The sequence below is a fragment of the Brassica rapa genome, chromosome A10, assembly GCF_000309985.2.
Source record: "Brassica rapa cultivar Chiifu-401-42 chromosome A10, CAAS_Brap_v3.01, whole genome shotgun sequence".
NCBI classification, from domain to species: domain Eukaryota; kingdom Viridiplantae; phylum Streptophyta; class Magnoliopsida; order Brassicales; family Brassicaceae; genus Brassica; species Brassica rapa.
Genome location: NC_024804.2, coordinates 1,575,030 through 1,591,758, shown reverse-complemented (window position 1 = coordinate 1,591,758; position 16,729 = coordinate 1,575,030). Strand labels below are relative to the sequence as shown.

The following is a 16,729-nucleotide window of genomic DNA, read 5'->3' as shown; positions in this document are numbered from 1 at the left end:
ATTGGTCAATGGTGGCAATTTTCAGAAAGGTAATAAGAGCCATTGATTTTTTTTCATCTGTATAAGAAGTAATGTTTGGTTTGTATTTGGGAGAAAGACAACTAATATATTAGAAGCAGTGTGGTGTTATTCAGCTAAGGTTTTGCTTATATTAGGAGATGACTCGTAAGAACTAAGTTGGCGTTAATGATAGAACCTTTGCATCACAGTTGTATGTGTTTTTGTGCTGTCAATTAGTGAGAGAGCCTCTAGAATTCTATTTTTAGAATCAAAGGATAATACGACTAACAGGTGAAGATTGCATGACTTTTTAAAAAACTAAATTTTTATACAACATTTTTAAGTCTCGTGCACAAGTCAACGTAAGTTATGTACTAAAAACAAATGGTTGGAAACGCCTGCAATGGATCCTAAACGTAACATGTTTCAAAGAAATTTAATGTTCCAATATATAAATTTTTTTTAATTTTTAAAGTAATTTTTATTTTATTAAAAATTGTGTAATCAATCATATTTAATAATTTATTTTGTAAATGGTTGAATACAATTATTTTATAGTTTTAGTGATAGTTTGTAGACAAAAATAATATTTTTTTTAATATATGTATTTTTCTTAAACATTGTATATTTAGGAACGAAAGGTACGCCATTTGTCCTTGCACATAGTTTACTTGTTACTAGTAATGGGCTTCTTTTTATGCACCATTGAATTTGAATTATGGGGATCAAGATCCAAGACTCAAAAAGCCAGTTCATGCGCCCAAGCGAAAGGGCAAAGCAAATTCACGTGGACGTCCACCTCCTTGCTTTGTTTTTCTAAACCATGAGCATGCACACATTCTCAACTTAAAATCCAAACTAACCAATAAAAAGTTTACAGATGCTATTTGAAATGGTACAATTTTTTTCAAAAAAATTCACAACCTCAAGATTCTGCAATATATAGAAGAAACTATAAACCAAAAATATGTAGCTAGCACTTGCCATCTTTTTCGGAAAAAAAAAGATTATTAGAGCTATTTCTATTTGCATTTGGAGTAAAGCAAAACTTAAGAGAGAAATTTGTAAAAACATAAAGTATTATAAAAAAATTCACAACCTCAAGATTCTGCAATATATAAACAAGAATTTTTAAATCCAATTTCTTTTCAGCGCCGAATTCGAAAAAAAAAAATCTAGAGATAGAAAGATAATTTTTTCTCGTTTAGACTCCCAAGGTGTGGGCCAGTGGCTGGGATATTTTTCCCCTTTTGTTTGTGATCGTTCGATTTCACTAAAATATCATCACCTCTTCATCTGAAGCGTTTTTTCTAGGGTTCTATCAAAAGAGAGAGTAAAATTAAATCTTTTGAGTTTTTCGATCGTGTGAGTTATCAAAAGGATCGATTGAAGATCGATTTCTGGTGGTGATAGTTATGTCTTCAGCAATGGATAAAGTGCTGATGGAGCTGTCCTTAGATGAAGAGGAAGCTCCTTTTGAGATGCCAGATTTACTAGAATTCTGTTCAACAGAAAGAAACAGAAGAAGCTTGATTGGAAGATTGCTCAATCCGCCTTGTCAGAATATGGCTAGCTTAATATATGATATGCCAAGGAAGTGGCAGAAATTTGATCGTGTAAGAGGAATTGCGCTCTCCAAAGAACGGTTTCAGTTTATTTTTCAAAACGAATATGATTTGGAGGATGTGCTGAGTAAGGGTATTCATACTTACAACGAATGGTCTTTAGCGATAGAGAGATGGGTTGAACAACCTCCTCCAGACTATCTTCAATTTGTTCTGCTGTGGGTCCAGATCAGTAATATCCCGGTTAATTACTACACATCGGAGGCGTTCACAGCTTTTGGAGATTTGGTGGGGAAAGTTGTTACTGTGGCTTTTGATCCTGACAAGCCGCATAGTCGAGAATATGTTCGAGCTCAGATTATATTCAACGTAGCAAATCCCCCGAGGAAATCCAAAATATTCAATTTGAAAAAGGTGGTTCTGTGGAGATTTCCTACTTCTATGAAAGGGTTCAGAAAAGATATTATCATTGTCAAAGAATGACTCATGAAAAATCTGTTTGTCCGCTCCTTGTGAGACAAAGACAAAACCAGGCGATCAGAAAAAGGTTGGGTTTTGTAGAAGACTTACCGAAGCCTAAACTTGTTCTTTCAGAGGATGATCCTCTTTTTGGTGTTTTAGAAGAACGTCAAGTAGAGATGCATCCTATTCTGGGAAGACCGAAGATTGCTCCTGAAGTACTAGAAGGAATGCGTCAGTATTTGAGAGTCGCAGATGGAGAAGAAAGAAAAATTAGAGAAGAAAGGGTTAGAAAGTCTGTCAAGGAAGTGGAGCTCAATCCCGTTACAAAAAGGATGGTGCTCAGACTTGAAGAACCTCCTGTAGTGACCAAAGATCTTGATAAGGGCAAAGGGATTGTTTTTGGGTATGATTCTTCGGAGTCAAAACAGAGTGTTTCCCATTCAAGACCTGGTGGTGAGAAACTGTTGGGTGCTGCAATTGCTTCTGGCAGAGTATATCCGAGTTTTGAGAACTCACGCCTTGTTAACTATACCTCCGAATCTATGTCTTCGGCTTCTGGGTTCTCTTCTTCTGATGTTAGTTCGACGGTTTATAAGACAGGTCTCTTTGAGGCTGGTTCTTCCGGAACTACTAAGAAGCAAAGGAAACCAAGGAGAAGGCCTTATGTTAAAAAAAGGAGACTGCAAGAGTTGGATGAATTTCAAAAGAGGCCTACTAGTACTGAAGATGTGGAGAAGCCTTCAAGATCAGCAGAAAAGAGAAAAGAGATGGAAGAAGTGCAGATTGGTGGGAAGGTCGCAAGACAGAGAACCAAAGAGATGGTCCCAACTGAGGGACCGTCTAGATCCTAATGAGCATCGTTAGTTGGAACTGTCAAGGCTTGGGGCGGCCTCAGGACTTGCAGTTCAGAGACTCAGGGAGATACGTCAAAAATATTTTCCTGAGATTTTATTTTTAATGGAAACGATGCATTGTAGAAACGTCCTTGTAGATATTCAGGTGTGGCTCGGTTATGATTTTGTATATACGGTGGAACCGGTAGATACATGGGGTGGTCTTGCGGTTTTTTGGAAAAAGAGTTCTGAGCTGGTTTTTAATCATGTAGATAAGAACCTGATGGATTTCCATGTACAGTTTGGTAATTTTAAGTTCTTTCTGTCCTGTGTATATGGTGACTCGTCGCTTGGTAGAAGACATTTGGTTTGGGAAAAATTGTCTCGTATTGGTGTTCAGAGAAAACAACCATGGGCCATGGTTGGAGATTTCAATGAGATCCTTAGCAATGAAGAAAAACTGAATGGTCCTAGGAGAAGTGATAACTCTTTCAAACCTTTTGCTGATATGTTGAGTGCTTGTGGGATGGGGTAACTTTTAAGCACAGGCAATGGTTTTACTTGGGCAGGTAGAAGGAATAATCTGTGGATCCAAAGTAGATTGGATAGATCTTTTGGAAATAAGGCGTGGTCTGTGCTTTTTCCATCTGCTTCTCAACTTTTCATGGAGATGAGAGGGTCTGATCATTGTCTGGTGTTGCTTAGTTTGATGGACTCTCGAGAAAAATATAGAGGATCTTTCAGGTTTGACCGTCGAATGCTTCACAAACCAGAAGTTAGGAATACTATCTTGAAAGCATGGTCTACTAATGTGAATAGAATTGGAGTTTCAGTTATAGATAGAATCAGAGATTGCAGGAAAGAATTAAGTACATGAAAACGATCGGCTGATATGAATTCTAACCTGAGAATCTCTAGGCTTCAGGTTGATTTTGATGCAGCTATGTCCAGTAGCAATCCAGATCCTCACTATCTTCAGTCGCTCAAGTTCCAATTAGTTGAAGCTTATGCTGATGAAGTTAGTTTTTGGAAGCAAAAGAGTAGAGATCAATGGTATGCTCTAGGCGACAGAAACTCCAAAAATTTTCATGCGTCAGTGAAAACTAGCAGAAACAAAAACTTTATAGAAAAGCTCCAAGACGTCCATGGGAACTTGGTAAGAGGTGAGGCATCTAAAGGGGAAGTGGCGGTGAAGTATTTTATGGATCTGTTTAAATCATCGAGACCTATGGGATTGGATCCTCTCTTCAGTGGGATGGTTCCTAGAGTGACTGATAAGATGAATGAGGAACTTTCTAGAGTGGTGTCTAAAGATGAAATCAGGCAGGCAGTTTTCTCTATCAAACCTAGCAGTGCTCCTGGTGCTGATGGAATGACGGAGTTGTTTTTTCAACGTTATTGGGATATTGTGGAGCCGAGAGTGGTTTTAGAAGTTCAAAGTTTTTTCATCTCTGCCTCCTTTCCTAAACAATGGAACTTCACTCAAATCTGTTTACTTCCAAAGAAGCTGCATTCTCTGTTGATGACTGATCTTCGGCCTATAAGCCTATGCTCGGTTCTCTACAAGATAGTTTCAAAGGTTTTGGTTGCGAGGCTTCAACCTTTCCTCCACGAGCTGGTTTCTCCAAATCAGTCATCATTTGTGGAAAACAGATTGATTTCTGATAACATTTTAATAGCCCATGAAGCTGTACACGCCTTAAGGACTCACTCGGTTGTGTCTAAAGAGTTCTTTGCTGTTAAAACCGACATGTCAAAGGCGTATGACAGAGTCGAATGGGGATATGTGGAAGCTTTGCTGAAGGCCTTGGGTTTTGATGCGAAATGGATTAAACTGGTGATGCATTGCATCTCCACTGTCACCTATTCAGTTCTGATTAATGGTCAGCCTTTTGGTTTGATATCACCTGAGAGAGGTCTGAGACAGAGTGATCCCTTATCGCCTTTTCTGTTTGTCCTATGTACAGAAGGTTTAACTCACCTAATGAATCAAGCAGAAGAAAGAAATATAATAGAAGGTCTCCGTTTTGCTATCGACGGACCTTCGATTCATCACTTGCTGTTTGCGGATGACAGTTTGTTTCAGATCAAAGCTTTAGAGTCTCAATGTGATCAGCTGCAACTCATTTTGGATTACTATGGAAGCTTGATAGGGCAAGTGATTAATCTATCCAAGTCTTCCATTTCTTTTGGAGTGAAAGTAAAGGAGGAAGTCAAGAAGAGAATCAGGCTCAGGTTAGGCATTTTTAACGAAGGAGGAGCCAGTTCGTATTTGGGTCTTCCTGAGTGTTTTTATGGTTCGAAGATTGATATGTTGAATTTTATCAAGGACAAAATGAAGGAAAAATTCTCAGGGTGCTACTCAAGAACCCTTTCACAAGGAGGTAAAGAAGTTTTGATAAAATCTGTAGCCATGGGTGCACCGGTGTTCGCTATGAGTTGTTTTAAATTCTCAAAAACCACCTGTGATAATTTATCTAGTGCTATGGCTGCTTTTTGGTGGAGTTATGTTGAAGACAAGAGAAAGATTCACTGGGTGAGTTGGGAGAAACTTTGTTTACCCAAGAATCTTGGTGGTATGGGGTTTAAGAACTTGCAGTTATTTAATCAGGCCCTTTTGGCCAAGCAGGTGTGGTACTTAATGATCAGGACTGTCTGTATGCGAGATTCATGAGGAGTCGGTATTTTCAGAATAGAGATTTTGATCAAGCTATTATGGGCTCTAGACCTTCCTATGGTTGGAGAAGCTTAATGTTTGGAAAACAACTGCTAGACAAAGGTTTGAAGTGGATGATAGGTAATGGTGAAGAGATTTTGGTTTGGGTGACTCCATGGATTGATGATGGGGTTTGAATGAGATGTCCCTTAATGAAAAACATTTTCATTGATCTGGATTTGAAGGTATCAGCACTGATTGAGTTCCAATCTGATACATGGAACGTGATGATGCTAAACGACTTGTTCTATCCTCAAGATGTGGAACTAATACTGAAGATGAAAATAACGCCAGGTTCTAAAGATTTCAAGGTATGGAAGTACAACTCTAGTGGAGCTTATACATCAAAGTCTGGGTATTGGTTAGCCTCAAAATTAGAGAATTCTGAAGTAAAAAGTTTGGCTGAAGCTTTACCTTCCATTAATCCTTTGAAGATTTTGGTTTGGGATCTTCTGATCTCTTCTAAGCTTAGAATCTTCATGTGAAAAATAATGTGTAACGCTTTACCGGTTGCTGATGGTATAGCTGCTAGAGGTATGATGGTAGACAATAGATGTCAGTTTTGTGGAATGGATGGTGAAACGGAAAATCATTTGTTTTTTATTTGTCCTCATGCGAGATTTGTTTGGGCAGTGTCTGATTTTCTGGTGCCAAGAGTGGGCTTCAGTTCTTCCATTTTTCAGAATATTCATCTCCTTCTTCAAGGAAAAAAAAATTTCAACATTCCTACAGATTTGAGGAAAGTCTTTCCTTGGTTGCTGTGGAGGATTTGGAAAAATAGGAATGGCCTCATTTTCGAAGGAATGGAGTTTGAAGCTCTGTCATTAGTGAGAAAAGCGTTTGATGATATGAATGAATGGGCACAAGCTCAAGTAGTGGAAGCCATCAATTCTTCGTCTCCATCTGTTGGCCCATATATAAGTCAAGTTGAATGGTCTCCACCGCCTGTCTTGTGGAGGAAATGTGATATTGGAGTTGAGTGGGATAAAAGCAAAAAAGTGTACGGTGCTGCTTGGTTACTAAGAGATGATAAAGGTATGGTTCTTATGCATAGCAGATGCTCCTTTTCTAATATCCCATCTTTAAAGGAGGCTCACAGATCAGTATGGGTTCGGGCTATTGAAAGTATGAGAAGTTTAGGTTTCTCTAAGATTGTTTTTGCTGGTGAATCCAAAGAACTGGTTGGAGCTGTAATTAGGCCTCCTGCTTGGCCTTCTTTTAAGTGGTTGTCCAAAGCTATTATGTCCTCGCTTCAGTATATTCCTGAATGGAAATTGGAGAGAGTCGATCGGAAGCTGATATGGGGTGCTTATTGCATAGTGCAAAGTGTACTGGTTTGGGATCTTTTTCAATCGTATGTGGCCATTGGCTTCCCTTCTTGGTTAGGTGATCTTTTTGGTGAAGGTTAGGGAAGTTGCTTGTTTTTTTCTGTTGCATGTGATTGCTCTAGATTTTAATTTTTGGTTTTTAGTTTGTAATCCTTGTTGTATCAGACTGTGTTTCAAAGTTATAGTATAACGAAAAAGTTTCAGTGGAAAAAAAAAAACAAGAATTTTTAAACCAAACTCATCTAGCACTTGCCAATTTTTTTAAAAAATTAGACTATGAGAGCTACTAGCATTGGAGTGGATGGGGTTCAAATAAAAAGAAAGCAAACTTAAGAGAGAAATTTGTAAAGAATAAAATAATACAAGGGCACTTTGCGGAGGTTCGCCGTCTCATCCATGAAATCTAATCAAAACCTATCCTCTTCCCCTGTCTGAGAGAGTCAGTCTTCGCTCAATCACTGTCTCTTGAGGGTCCTCCGAATCAATGTCCACACATAACATTTTCGAGACATAACACGATCCCAACGACCCACCAAAAAAAGATTGAATTTTGAAACCAAAGTCGAAGACTTTGAGCGATCAGAACAAAAGATGCTCAAGAGCGAGCCATCTCTCTCAATCTACTGCGAATCTGGGCTCAATCCAGAAGACACGGCGACTGGAACCGATGAGAATTTGGATAGAACGGTCTCGATTGGCGACTCGGTTGAAGCCGACTTCAGCTTTGCTAAGCACAGCAGCAGCAGCATCGATGCCTTGTCGATCAAGGAAGAGGATGAGATTGAGCGACCACCGAGTCCTCCTATGCATTTAGCTGCAGGGCTTGGGATTGACAAGTTCGATCTGTATGGTGGTGAGATCAAATTCGATTTGCCGAGTTTGGATGATGAGAGGTGTGGTGATTACTACAAGAGGATGCTCGAGGAGTATCCGTTGCATCCTTTGCTTCTCAGAAACTATGCTAACTTCTTGGAGGTACTTTTGATCCAACTCGAAACTTAATGTTCTGTCTAGTTAATGACTCTGTTTTTGATATTGTGGATTACAGTACAAAGGAGATTTTAGTGGAGCAGAAGAGTATTATCACAAGTGTACTGTGGTTGAGCCTAGTGATGGGGTAGCTTTAGCTAACTATGGTAGATTGGTGATGAAGCTTCACCAGGATGAAGCTAAAGCGTTGAGCTACTTTGAACGCGCTGTTCAAGCATCTCCTGAGGATAGGTTCTGTTGTAACATTCACAATTGGTTATTTACTCAACCTTAGTGTGTGTGTTTTTCTTCTTGTTTTTTTCAGCAATGTTCTTGGAGCATATGCTAGTTTTCTCTGGGAGATAAATGATGAGGATGACGATGAGGTTGATGACGACGCTTTTGGAGACAGAACTCGCCAAGGAAAAGAAGACTTTGAGGTTTAGGTTTTCACATTCATTCATTCATTCATTCATTGTAGACATGTTAGCCCGAAGTAGTAAGTTTTACATGCATTTGGATTCACTAATATAGGGTTTTGTTTGTTTGTGCAGCCTGAGGCAGGGGAAAAACGCAGCTCGAGGTTGTCTGAAACAGAAGATGGAGAAACACTATGCAGATACGCAAAAGCGTTTTGGAGTATTAATGGTGACAAGGAGAAGGCCTTGTTCTATTTCGAGAAGGCCGTTGAAGCCTCTCCAAATGACAGGTACAGTTACAAGTATGGAATCTCTCTTACTACACAAACTCTTACTGAAAATGCGATCATCATTGTCTTCTGTGGTGGTGGCAGCATTATACTTGGAGAGTACGCTAGGTTCCTATGGGAAATAGAAGAATGATGATCATCTAGAAGAGGAAGAAGAAGATATATCTCTAAAGTCTCAGGTTCATAAGATCTCTCCTTCGTGAAGAAGAAGCTATGCAAGCTTCACTCATTTCCGTTAATGTCTTTGTTTTCTCAAAATCCTTATAATATCTCTTTGCATATTCGAATGTTTTTGCAGAATAAACCTAATCGATGTAATGTAAATGCTTCTTGATACGCTCGGACCCACTTTATCTATCATGGAGTTTCAATCAAATAGACTAGTACACTATTCAGTTTATGGTAATGTAACTGGTCAGATGAAATAGTTAGTGTAACTGATTGAGAATAAACAAAATCCCTTTTTCACATTTTTTTGGGGAAGTAATTTTTGAACATTTAAATGGTCCTTGCATCAACCACAAAACCCTACCTCCCAAGAATCTGAACTAACAAAAACAAAATAAAACATAACAACAATATTCATAAAATTTAAAAGTTTGGACTAGGGAATCTAATGGCACCTCAAAAAGAAAAAAAGAAAAAAAAACTTGTGCCTCTCTTTGATGGGATTAGACTCTTGTTTGTTCTCTTCCTCCTCAAATCTTCAATAGTCTGCCAAAAAAGATATCATTGTAATGAATAATTCCCATTATTTATTATTCTTCGTCACATGTGCATGTGTTTGTAGTTTGTTTGTATGCATGTTTATACATGCATGTATGAATGAGTGCAAGTAGAGAAAAGGTACCGTCATGTTTCTTCTTCATCAAGTTTTTGGCAAAAAGCAAGCAAATGACAAGAAAGCCAACACCAGCAGCTCCTCCCACTATTATTGCCACCGTCTTCCCAGTTGCTCCTGTCAATTTATTTGATTCTTTAATTATTATTATCTTCTCATCAAATACAAATCTCAAATGTACTATTATATGTTCATACCAATGCTCCTTTAGAGAATACTAAAACTTAACACACTGCATTGTGCATTCTCTTTTTTTTTTTAACCAAACACAGTACATTTTATGGGTAGAAAATTATTTAATGAAAGCATTAAAAATAAAGTATTATTAATTGAACTGCACACCCTACATGGGCTATAATTAATTTAAAACTCCAAGGAATAACTGTTACCAATTAATAGAAAAACACATTAAAATAATTACTACACTGAAGCTTTAGAATTAAAGTGAAGATCAACTTAACTCGATAGAAATTCAAGATCAATGAAATCTAAAAAAGACATAACTGGAAGAGAGATAGAAAGCTCTCACCTGTAGAAGACGAAGGATCTGAACTCGAAGAACCACCAGAGCCAGACGAGGATGAAGAAGAAGAAGATCTCCTAGGGACACCATTCGGGTAATAGCTATAAGCTATAAAGCACTTATGGAGATAAATCTGACCGGAGATCGCGCTTCCACACTCCACCTGAGCTTTCTCCAGAGCGTTCTTGACGCACCCGCTGCAGTCTGAATCTCCGACATCGCCTTCGCATTGTCCTAACACGTAGACAGATTCGTAGGTGGTCGCGTAGAACCCGTGCCCCGAAACGACGCCGTTTTGCATCACCCCGAACGCCGTGTCCCTCCTCTCCTCGAACCCTGTTCCGGCGATGTTGTTCTTCCCACACGTCTTGAACAGCATCTCCATCCCTGTAATAATTAAACCGGGAAATTGATTTTAAAAAGAGAAACCAAACCGGTTCGATTAGAAAAAGGGTTAACCTTAGATTTGAGAGTAATAAATAAACCGGAAATTGATGTTTAAAAGAAAACCCAAACCGGTTAATATCCGGTTCGATTGAGAAAGGGTTAACCTTAGATTTGAGAGTAATAAATAAACCGGAAATTGAATGTTAAAAAGAGTAACCAAACCGGTTTATATCCGGTTCAAATTGAAAAAGGGTTGAAACCTGAGATTTGAGAGTAATAAATAAACCGGAAATTGATGTTTAAAAGAGAAACAAAACCGGTTAACTAAATCAGCTTTTGGTTAAACCTGAGATTTGAGAAAAGCCAGCGACTTCATAGAGGAGATAACACCCGGAGAGCTGAACTCTCGAGGCAATGGTTTTGCCGCAGAGCTTGTCGGAGAGAACGGGAAGGCGGCTGACACAGTTGTAACAGTCGTGGTTGGTTAAATCTCCTCTACACTGGAAGAGACCAGTGATTGTGGTTTGGCTCGTTCCGGTGGTAGTCTTGTAGAATCTTGTTTTAGTGGACTGAGTGACCAATGAGCCGAACATAGCAGAGAGAGCTTGCGAGTATAGACCGGACGGATCTGAGAACTGCTGTTTCGCGCATCCTTTGTAGATTAAGGTTGTGTATTCTGTTGTTGCTGATTGTATGACGTTGAGATCTGAAAAGAGTAGACTCATCAAGAAGAGTAAAGAGATTGAAAGACCCATTCTTTGTGTCTTTTGTGTGGATTCTTTTGGTGGTTGTGTGGCTTGGTCTGTTTTTTATCTTTGGGAGGAAGAAAAGATTGGGAAGATCAAATCATAGGCTTTCTCATTGTAGGTATTGAAAGATGGGAATCTTTGTGGGATTTTTCTTGGAGTGTTGGTTTTTTTTATGGGTTTTTGAGTTTTATGGTAATTGGTTGCTTGGTGGCTCAGTAAAGCTTTTTAGTTTTTGTTTCTGTCTTCTAGGTTTCTGGGTTCTTGTTTTTGGATTTGGGTGGCCACCCTTTCTCTCTCTAACACATGTGACAAGAGATTAGTAGAAAAATAAAGAGAGAGAGAGAGAGAGAGAGAGAGAGAGAGAGTCCTTTTTTCCTTTAAATGCTTCTGAGTTATTCAGTTCTGAGACTGTACAAGTTTGAGTTATTGCAGCAAAACAATAAAATAATTATTGATTTAGAGCTTTAATAACTGTTTATTTATTGCTTAGTCACCTTTTTTACTAGGGGTCTTTGAATCTAATTCAAAGTCTAAAAAAAAGGGTCATTTTCAATGGAGTTACAATCTTGTTGTTGAGTGGTTGGTTATTTTGGGAATTGGGTATAGAAAGATACATTACAAACTTTCTTGCAATTGATAGTCGATACTTAAACATGTTAATGAAAAATTAACTAATAACGGAATTACAAAAAAGATGGGCTATAAATGGAAATTCAGAAAGGGAACAGAGAGAGAGAGAGTTTTGGAGGAAGCGAAAAGGAATCTGAGCTTGGTGGGAGAATGGGAAGATTGTGAAGTGTGTTTTTTGACCAGAGTACAGTCAAAATCTCTGTTCTGTCTGAGGGTTTACTAATTTCTATGAACACCTTCACCTTTTTCTTGTCTTCATTTCATTGTCTTAAGAAAACACGTAATCATGTGCATTGTTTACAAAAATAATTGTGTTTAGTGAGAGAGCTAACTTTCTCTCTAAAACATGAAAAAAACTTGTTATTGATCCTTTCAAGACAAAGACACAAAAGATGAATTGTAGATTCTTACCCTTGATGATGTTATAGAATCTTTGGAAAATAAGGAAACAAGACCTAAAGTGAAAAGACCAAGCAGGAATTTTAAAGATACAACATAAATAGAGGGAACTGAGAATTTAGCTACTCTTGACGCTGAGACTTAGGGGAGGCATCTATTCATGAATCTTGTGCAGAATCTTCAGTGCTGTCATTGCTAGGCAAGCCGAATATCCTGAGATTACGGTCCATTGAACCGACCGCTACGTATTTGGCGTCCGGACCAAACTTAACACATGTTGCTCTACCTGCAAGTTCAGAGATTTACAATGTCTGAATAATAGACTCAAAGAAAAAAGGAAGAGAAGAACGGTGACTTTAAAAGCTTAATCATATGGCATACCTGTACCGGATAGATCAGGAAGTGTCTTGACTGGGTTCCACTCTGCTTTAACACTGGCCGTCTGGAATACTCTGAAACGTTGAAACGCACAAGTGATATTATTAGTACGATCCACAAAAGCAACAAACACAGACAGAGTCATTTTTATTGATCACAGGTTCTTTAATTTGCACAATTCTCTTTTAATATTAAGTGATCGAAGTGAGGTCATAAATCAAATAATTCCCGGTATTGTGTATCAATGTAAACGTCACCTTATATCTGAAGCAGCAATGCCAAGATAAGATCCGCTATGGTCAAACTCCACTGCAACGTAAATTTCATCGATGTCTTAGGAATGAATGAATACACTATCAACAAAATGGACTAGTGAGAGTTGCTCATATAGTTGAGTACCTGAGTTTGCATTTGGAAATTCAAATGTTCGGAAGTTTTTTAGCTTGCGCAGGTCCCACAATCTAACACCATCCAGCGCAGATGTCTGAACAAATATCAAGAAAGAAAAAAAACAGGTCAGTAAAAAAAGGGGACGCCAGTGATATTCGTCTTTCTGTTTTCTTGGGTCGAAGTACCAACCGCGAGGAAATAACCATTTTCAGAAAATGATACGGATGTGATTTCTCCAGTGTGTCCACCGAACTTCGCCACGTTTGCCTATTAGCCAATACAGACAGATGAAATTTAAGGTGGGAACAAATGGACGATACTTAAAACGTGCGATGATCTCAAGAGTTGATGGACAAGGATATCAATAGGTTTTACCTGACTCTTGACATCCCAGATCTTGACAATAGACTGAGCAGTACCAGTTCCAAGAATGAGACCATCAGGATGGAAAGCGGCAGCCGTGTAATCCACCTTTTCAGAATCATCTGTCACCTGCATAATAACAACAAGCTTCTATAAACATTGTACAAAGAGAAAAGCTGAAACTGGAAAAACAGGTATCAATTTCTTGCAGATAGGGAGCTTACGAACCTGAGCAAGGCATAAACCGGAGGACATATCATAGAAGCACCAGGTACTGTCAAGCGATGCCGACACAAAGTATTTATTCGTTGCATGGACAGTGACAGCTCGCACCTGAAAAGCACGACATGGTTTTTACTTATAACAGAACGAATACAGTTCTACAGGTAAAACTGTATGTGACATTTTGACTTTAGCCTAAGTTCTTCAGATTCATCCTTACCTCTGCAGAGTGATCTTTCAATGTATGCCTACAGGCATAGCTCCCATCCTCGGAACTCCCCCAGATACGGACTGTCTACAGAGTATCAAAATACCAAAATCAGACGAACAGTGAAGCATTTCATTTTGATCAAACTTAACATAGAGAGACGACAAACGATCAACGGTGTGATAAACAAAATTTATGTATGAAATGCATCAAGCTAAACAAAGATAGAATCACGAGTTATAGGGTTAATTAAATTTTTATGGGGACGTGTATCACCAGGATCACTCTAGATGGTCTCATCAGTTGTTCAACGATGACAATGGTGACTTTTACAAGAACTAAAAACATTTCTAGACTTTACGTAAGCAAGTTTAATATCACACAGATGTTGTACAGGCACTATACAGAAAATATAAAAAAAAAACATCGGATCTCAGGCCTGTAAATAAAAATTTTGGCTTACCTTGTCTGATGAAGCAGTCAAAACAAGATCAGTGTCACCTACAAACTTAATACTCGTAACCTGCATATGGAACAATGCGTGTCAACCACAAAACTAAAGAGGATGGAAAATTTAGAAAACTACGGAAAACTACGGACCTTCTTCGAATGACCAGTCAGCGTTGACAAGATTTGTCCTGAGGGACGGTCAAAGAGAACAGCAGTTGTATCTATTCCTCCAGTTGCAATGACATCCTGATTATCAATTCAATGCAGTGACTTTCCAGAACAGATAACAACATAAAGTGATGAATGGAAAAAGAACAAGCTTCGGGTGTCAAACCTTAGAATGTAGGATGTCCATTGAAAAAATACCAGGTTTGCTGGTCTTGTGAAGTGGGTGGCTTGAGAGTTGAGTGAACTTCTCCAAAGCATCAACTGAAGCCAACGTTGGAGGGATCTAGCGAGCCAAGACGAAAAATTATCACGCGCAAAATCTAATAAACACACAAAGTACAAACTCCAGATCCGTTGAACGGTATGAACAACAAAATACAAAGTTCGCATATAATTCTCTCATGAATTCAACTTTTCAACCAAGGTACTAATAGATCTGAAGCTAGATGTATTACCTGTCTCTTTTTACGCTGCTGGGAAAGAGCAGCATTACAATCTGTCAGTTCTGTAATAACTTCACCCGAAATTCCAAGACGCATTTTCTTTGCATCGGGACCTTGTTCACCACCATCGGCAGCTATTTGCAACAATACAACATAGCAATTTGTTACAGTAAAATTCTATACATAGCCAACTTATTTTGATAAGAAAATGTACAGATCTAATGTGCAAGCATACCTCGTTTACCATTACTAAGAGTAACGTTCTCTGAGGCAACTTCGGGGGCTGCAGGTAACTGCCTTTCACCCTCTGCAAGCAATTGTCGTGCCTCGTCTCTTTCTTTTTTAAGCCTAGCAATCACACGGCAAGCAGCATCATGCTGCAAACAGAAGAAGAAAAAAAACCATCAAACACCTTTATCAATACCAAATAATGGAAACATCCAAAAAAATAAAACTGTAGTAAAAAAGCAATATTCATAAATCATATATCAGGTGGTGTCACAGGTAGCCAAGCAGTTGATAATAATTACCTGATACAAAGCATGACTCAGCTCTTGCCTCGCAGTATGCAGTTGTTGTTCAAGTGAAAAATTTGATAGCATCAAACCATCCCATTCCTGAAAGCACAAAATGTATATGAACTTGTGCATTTTCAACATAATAGTGAACAATCATGTCATAATAGCAGTAACAAATGAACGAATGACTCAAAGAAGAAGCAAATTTGCTTAATAGCACTAAAGAGTAGAGTGCAAATTTGCTATAGATTAAACAGACACGTGGACTAAGCCCGGTATAATCTATCAATTTCTTAGATCAAAGTCACAAAGAAAAAGCAAAAAAAAAAACATAAAAGCTTACAGTCTGGAACGTTCCAAGCAATCCAGGGATGCTAGCTGTGTGTAATGGTTTTGGCTTTACGATCTGCAAAATAGTCCCGGAGAGCGAATCAGGCTAATAATAACTTTCTACAAACACTGCTCTGCGACAAACAATCCAAACAGCTGTGTTACCTTTCCGGTTTTGACGGCAACAATGTCATCAATGGTATGCGGTTCACCAGTAACAGGGCATTTCCCAAAATCCTACAAAGGTACCACAAGCACTTAACAAACTATAACCAGACAAATCGTTGACCTACACACACACACGCACCATTATTTGATCTATATACAATATATCAAGCTGATAAGGACCTTACTAGTTTCCCACAATACTATCTATACAACAAGATCTCACTAACCAAAAATTGAAAAAAAATACGCAGATCATAGAGATGATTAAGGCCGCATTAGTTCCATAAATTAAGAGGTGACGGCCGATAATTAGCTGAGAAAACCCTAGATAGGAGTCTAATCGCGATGAAGAAAATCGAAGAGCTTACAGATATGTGCGTCTCGATTAGGCGCTTCTCGTAGAGCAAACCAGACTTCTTCGAAACAACGGGCTCCACCGGAACTTCGCCGGAAACTGTGCAGAGAAACAAACCACGGTGTCAGTAACAGATGTAAAACCCTAAATTGGTAAATCGAGAAGAATGAGAAAGAGATGTCTTACTTGCGCAGTTCATCTTAGTATGAAACGAAGAAGAAGAAGACGCAGCAAGAGAAGATCGATCGATTGGAATAAGAATACGCAGCTCCTGAGCTCTAGGGTTTTATCTATCTACTCAGGTCCGGCGCTAACTAAACAAAATCGCGGAAGCTGAGAGGAGGGGAGCAAAGACGGAGCGATTACGTTCGAGATTTCTTACTCTTTAACATTTGGGCTTTTATGATTGCATGATTTGGGCTAATATGGGCTTTTATTAAGCCCATTTTAAACAAGGGCGGTTATATTCTTTCGAGGAAGAATTCATATGCAACAAAAATGATCTTATTCATGATGAATGAGGAATGATTCCCTTCACATATAAAATATTCGATTGTTTGTGTTAAACAAGTATACACGAATTTGATGACATTAAAAAAAAAAAACGAATTAATACGGATTTGTT

At 38.5% G+C, this 16,729-nt stretch overlaps 4 protein-coding genes across 5 annotated transcripts; 2 read left to right on the top strand and 2 right to left on the bottom strand.

Moving 5' to 3' along the window:
• Positions 1-1,427: 1,427 nt before the first annotated feature.
• Positions 1,428-2,048, top strand: LOC103844451. Its single transcript, XM_009121230.1, has one exon. It carries the CDS (start codon positions 1,428-1,430, stop codon positions 2,046-2,048), a length of 621 nt encoding a protein of 206 aa, XP_009119478.1.
• Positions 2,049-3,703: 1,655 nt separating this feature from the next.
• LOC103844246 lies at positions 3,704-9,079 on the top strand. 2 transcript variants are annotated; one of them, XM_009121040.3, is made up of 6 exons: positions 7,295-7,879; positions 7,953-8,125; positions 8,199-8,313; positions 8,428-8,582; positions 8,667-8,761; positions 8,881-9,079. In XM_009121040.3, exons 1-5 carry the CDS (start codon positions 7,496-7,498, stop codon positions 8,713-8,715), a joined length of 876 nt encoding a protein of 291 aa, XP_009119288.1. In that variant the 5' UTR covers positions 7,295-7,495; the 3' UTR covers positions 8,716-8,761; positions 8,881-9,079. The 2 variants fall into 2 exon arrangements, 1 of the variants encoding a protein (XP_009119288.1); XR_004452623.1 differs by lacking the exons at positions 8,667-8,761; positions 8,881-9,079 and having other exon boundaries at positions 3,704-7,879; positions 7,953-8,313; positions 8,428-8,439.
• Positions 9,031-11,560, bottom strand: LOC103844247 (plasmodesmata-located protein 2). The gene is made up of 4 exons (XM_009121041.3): positions 10,680-11,560; positions 9,953-10,333; positions 9,433-9,540; positions 9,031-9,296 (listed from the first exon to the last, which is right to left on the bottom strand). Exons 1-4 carry the CDS (start codon positions 11,086-11,088, stop codon positions 9,289-9,291), a joined length of 906 nt encoding a protein of 301 aa, XP_009119289.1. The 5' UTR covers positions 11,089-11,560; the 3' UTR covers positions 9,031-9,288.
• Positions 11,561-12,001: 441 nt separating this feature from the next.
• LOC103844248 (pre-mRNA-processing factor 19 homolog 1) lies at positions 12,002-16,522 on the bottom strand. The gene is made up of 18 exons (XM_009121042.3): positions 16,291-16,522; positions 16,118-16,203; positions 15,747-15,818; positions 15,595-15,657; positions 15,264-15,350; positions 14,969-15,110; positions 14,746-14,867; positions 14,457-14,573; positions 14,273-14,368; positions 14,136-14,195; positions 13,685-13,759; positions 13,471-13,575; positions 13,255-13,371; positions 13,069-13,146; positions 12,889-12,973; positions 12,747-12,798; positions 12,493-12,563; positions 12,002-12,397 (listed from the first exon to the last, which is right to left on the bottom strand). Exons 1-18 carry the CDS (start codon positions 16,301-16,303, stop codon positions 12,270-12,272), a joined length of 1,569 nt encoding a protein of 522 aa, XP_009119290.1. The 5' UTR covers positions 16,304-16,522; the 3' UTR covers positions 12,002-12,269.
• Between the last annotated feature and the right edge of the window lie 207 nt (positions 16,523-16,729).

What these genes read in the sequence shown, in the direction of transcription:
- LOC103844248 (XM_009121042.3), bottom strand. An exon ending in TGACTGGTCATTCGAAGAAG is followed by an intron (nt 14,196 to 14,272) that starts GTCCGTAGTTTT and finishes TTCCATATGCAG; the next exon opens with GTTACGAGTATTAAGTTTGT. An exon ending in ATTGCTGCTTCAGATATAAG is followed by an intron (nt 12,564 to 12,746) that starts GTGACGTTTACA and finishes TCAACGTTTCAG; the next exon opens with AGTATTCCAGACGGCCAGTG.
- LOC103844247 (XM_009121041.3), bottom strand. Translation starts at nt 11,088, where the DNA reads ATGGGTCTTTCAATCTCTTTACTCTTCTTGATGAGTCTACTCTTTTCA. An exon ending in TGGCTTTTCTCAAATCTCAG is followed by an intron (nt 10,334 to 10,679) that starts GTTTAACCAAAA and finishes TAATTATTACAG; the next exon opens with GGATGGAGATGCTGTTCAAG. An exon ending in AGATCCTTCGTCTTCTACAG is followed by an intron (nt 9,541 to 9,952) that starts GTGAGAGCTTTC and finishes ATAAATTGACAG; the next exon opens with GAGCAACTGGGAAGACGGTG.
- LOC103844451 (XM_009121230.1), top strand. Translation starts at nt 1,428, where the DNA reads ATGGATAAAGTGCTGATGGAGCTGTCCTTAGATGAAGAGGAAGCTCCT.
- LOC103844246 (XM_009121040.3), top strand. Translation starts at nt 7,496, where the DNA reads ATGCTCAAGAGCGAGCCATCTCTCTCAATCTACTGCGAATCTGGGCTC. An exon ending in ACTATGCTAACTTCTTGGAG is followed by an intron (nt 7,880 to 7,952) that starts GTACTTTTGATC and finishes TGTGGATTACAG; the next exon opens with TACAAAGGAGATTTTAGTGG. An exon ending in CAAGCATCTCCTGAGGATAG is followed by an intron (nt 8,126 to 8,198) that starts GTTCTGTTGTAA and finishes TGTTTTTTTCAG; the next exon opens with CAATGTTCTTGGAGCATATG.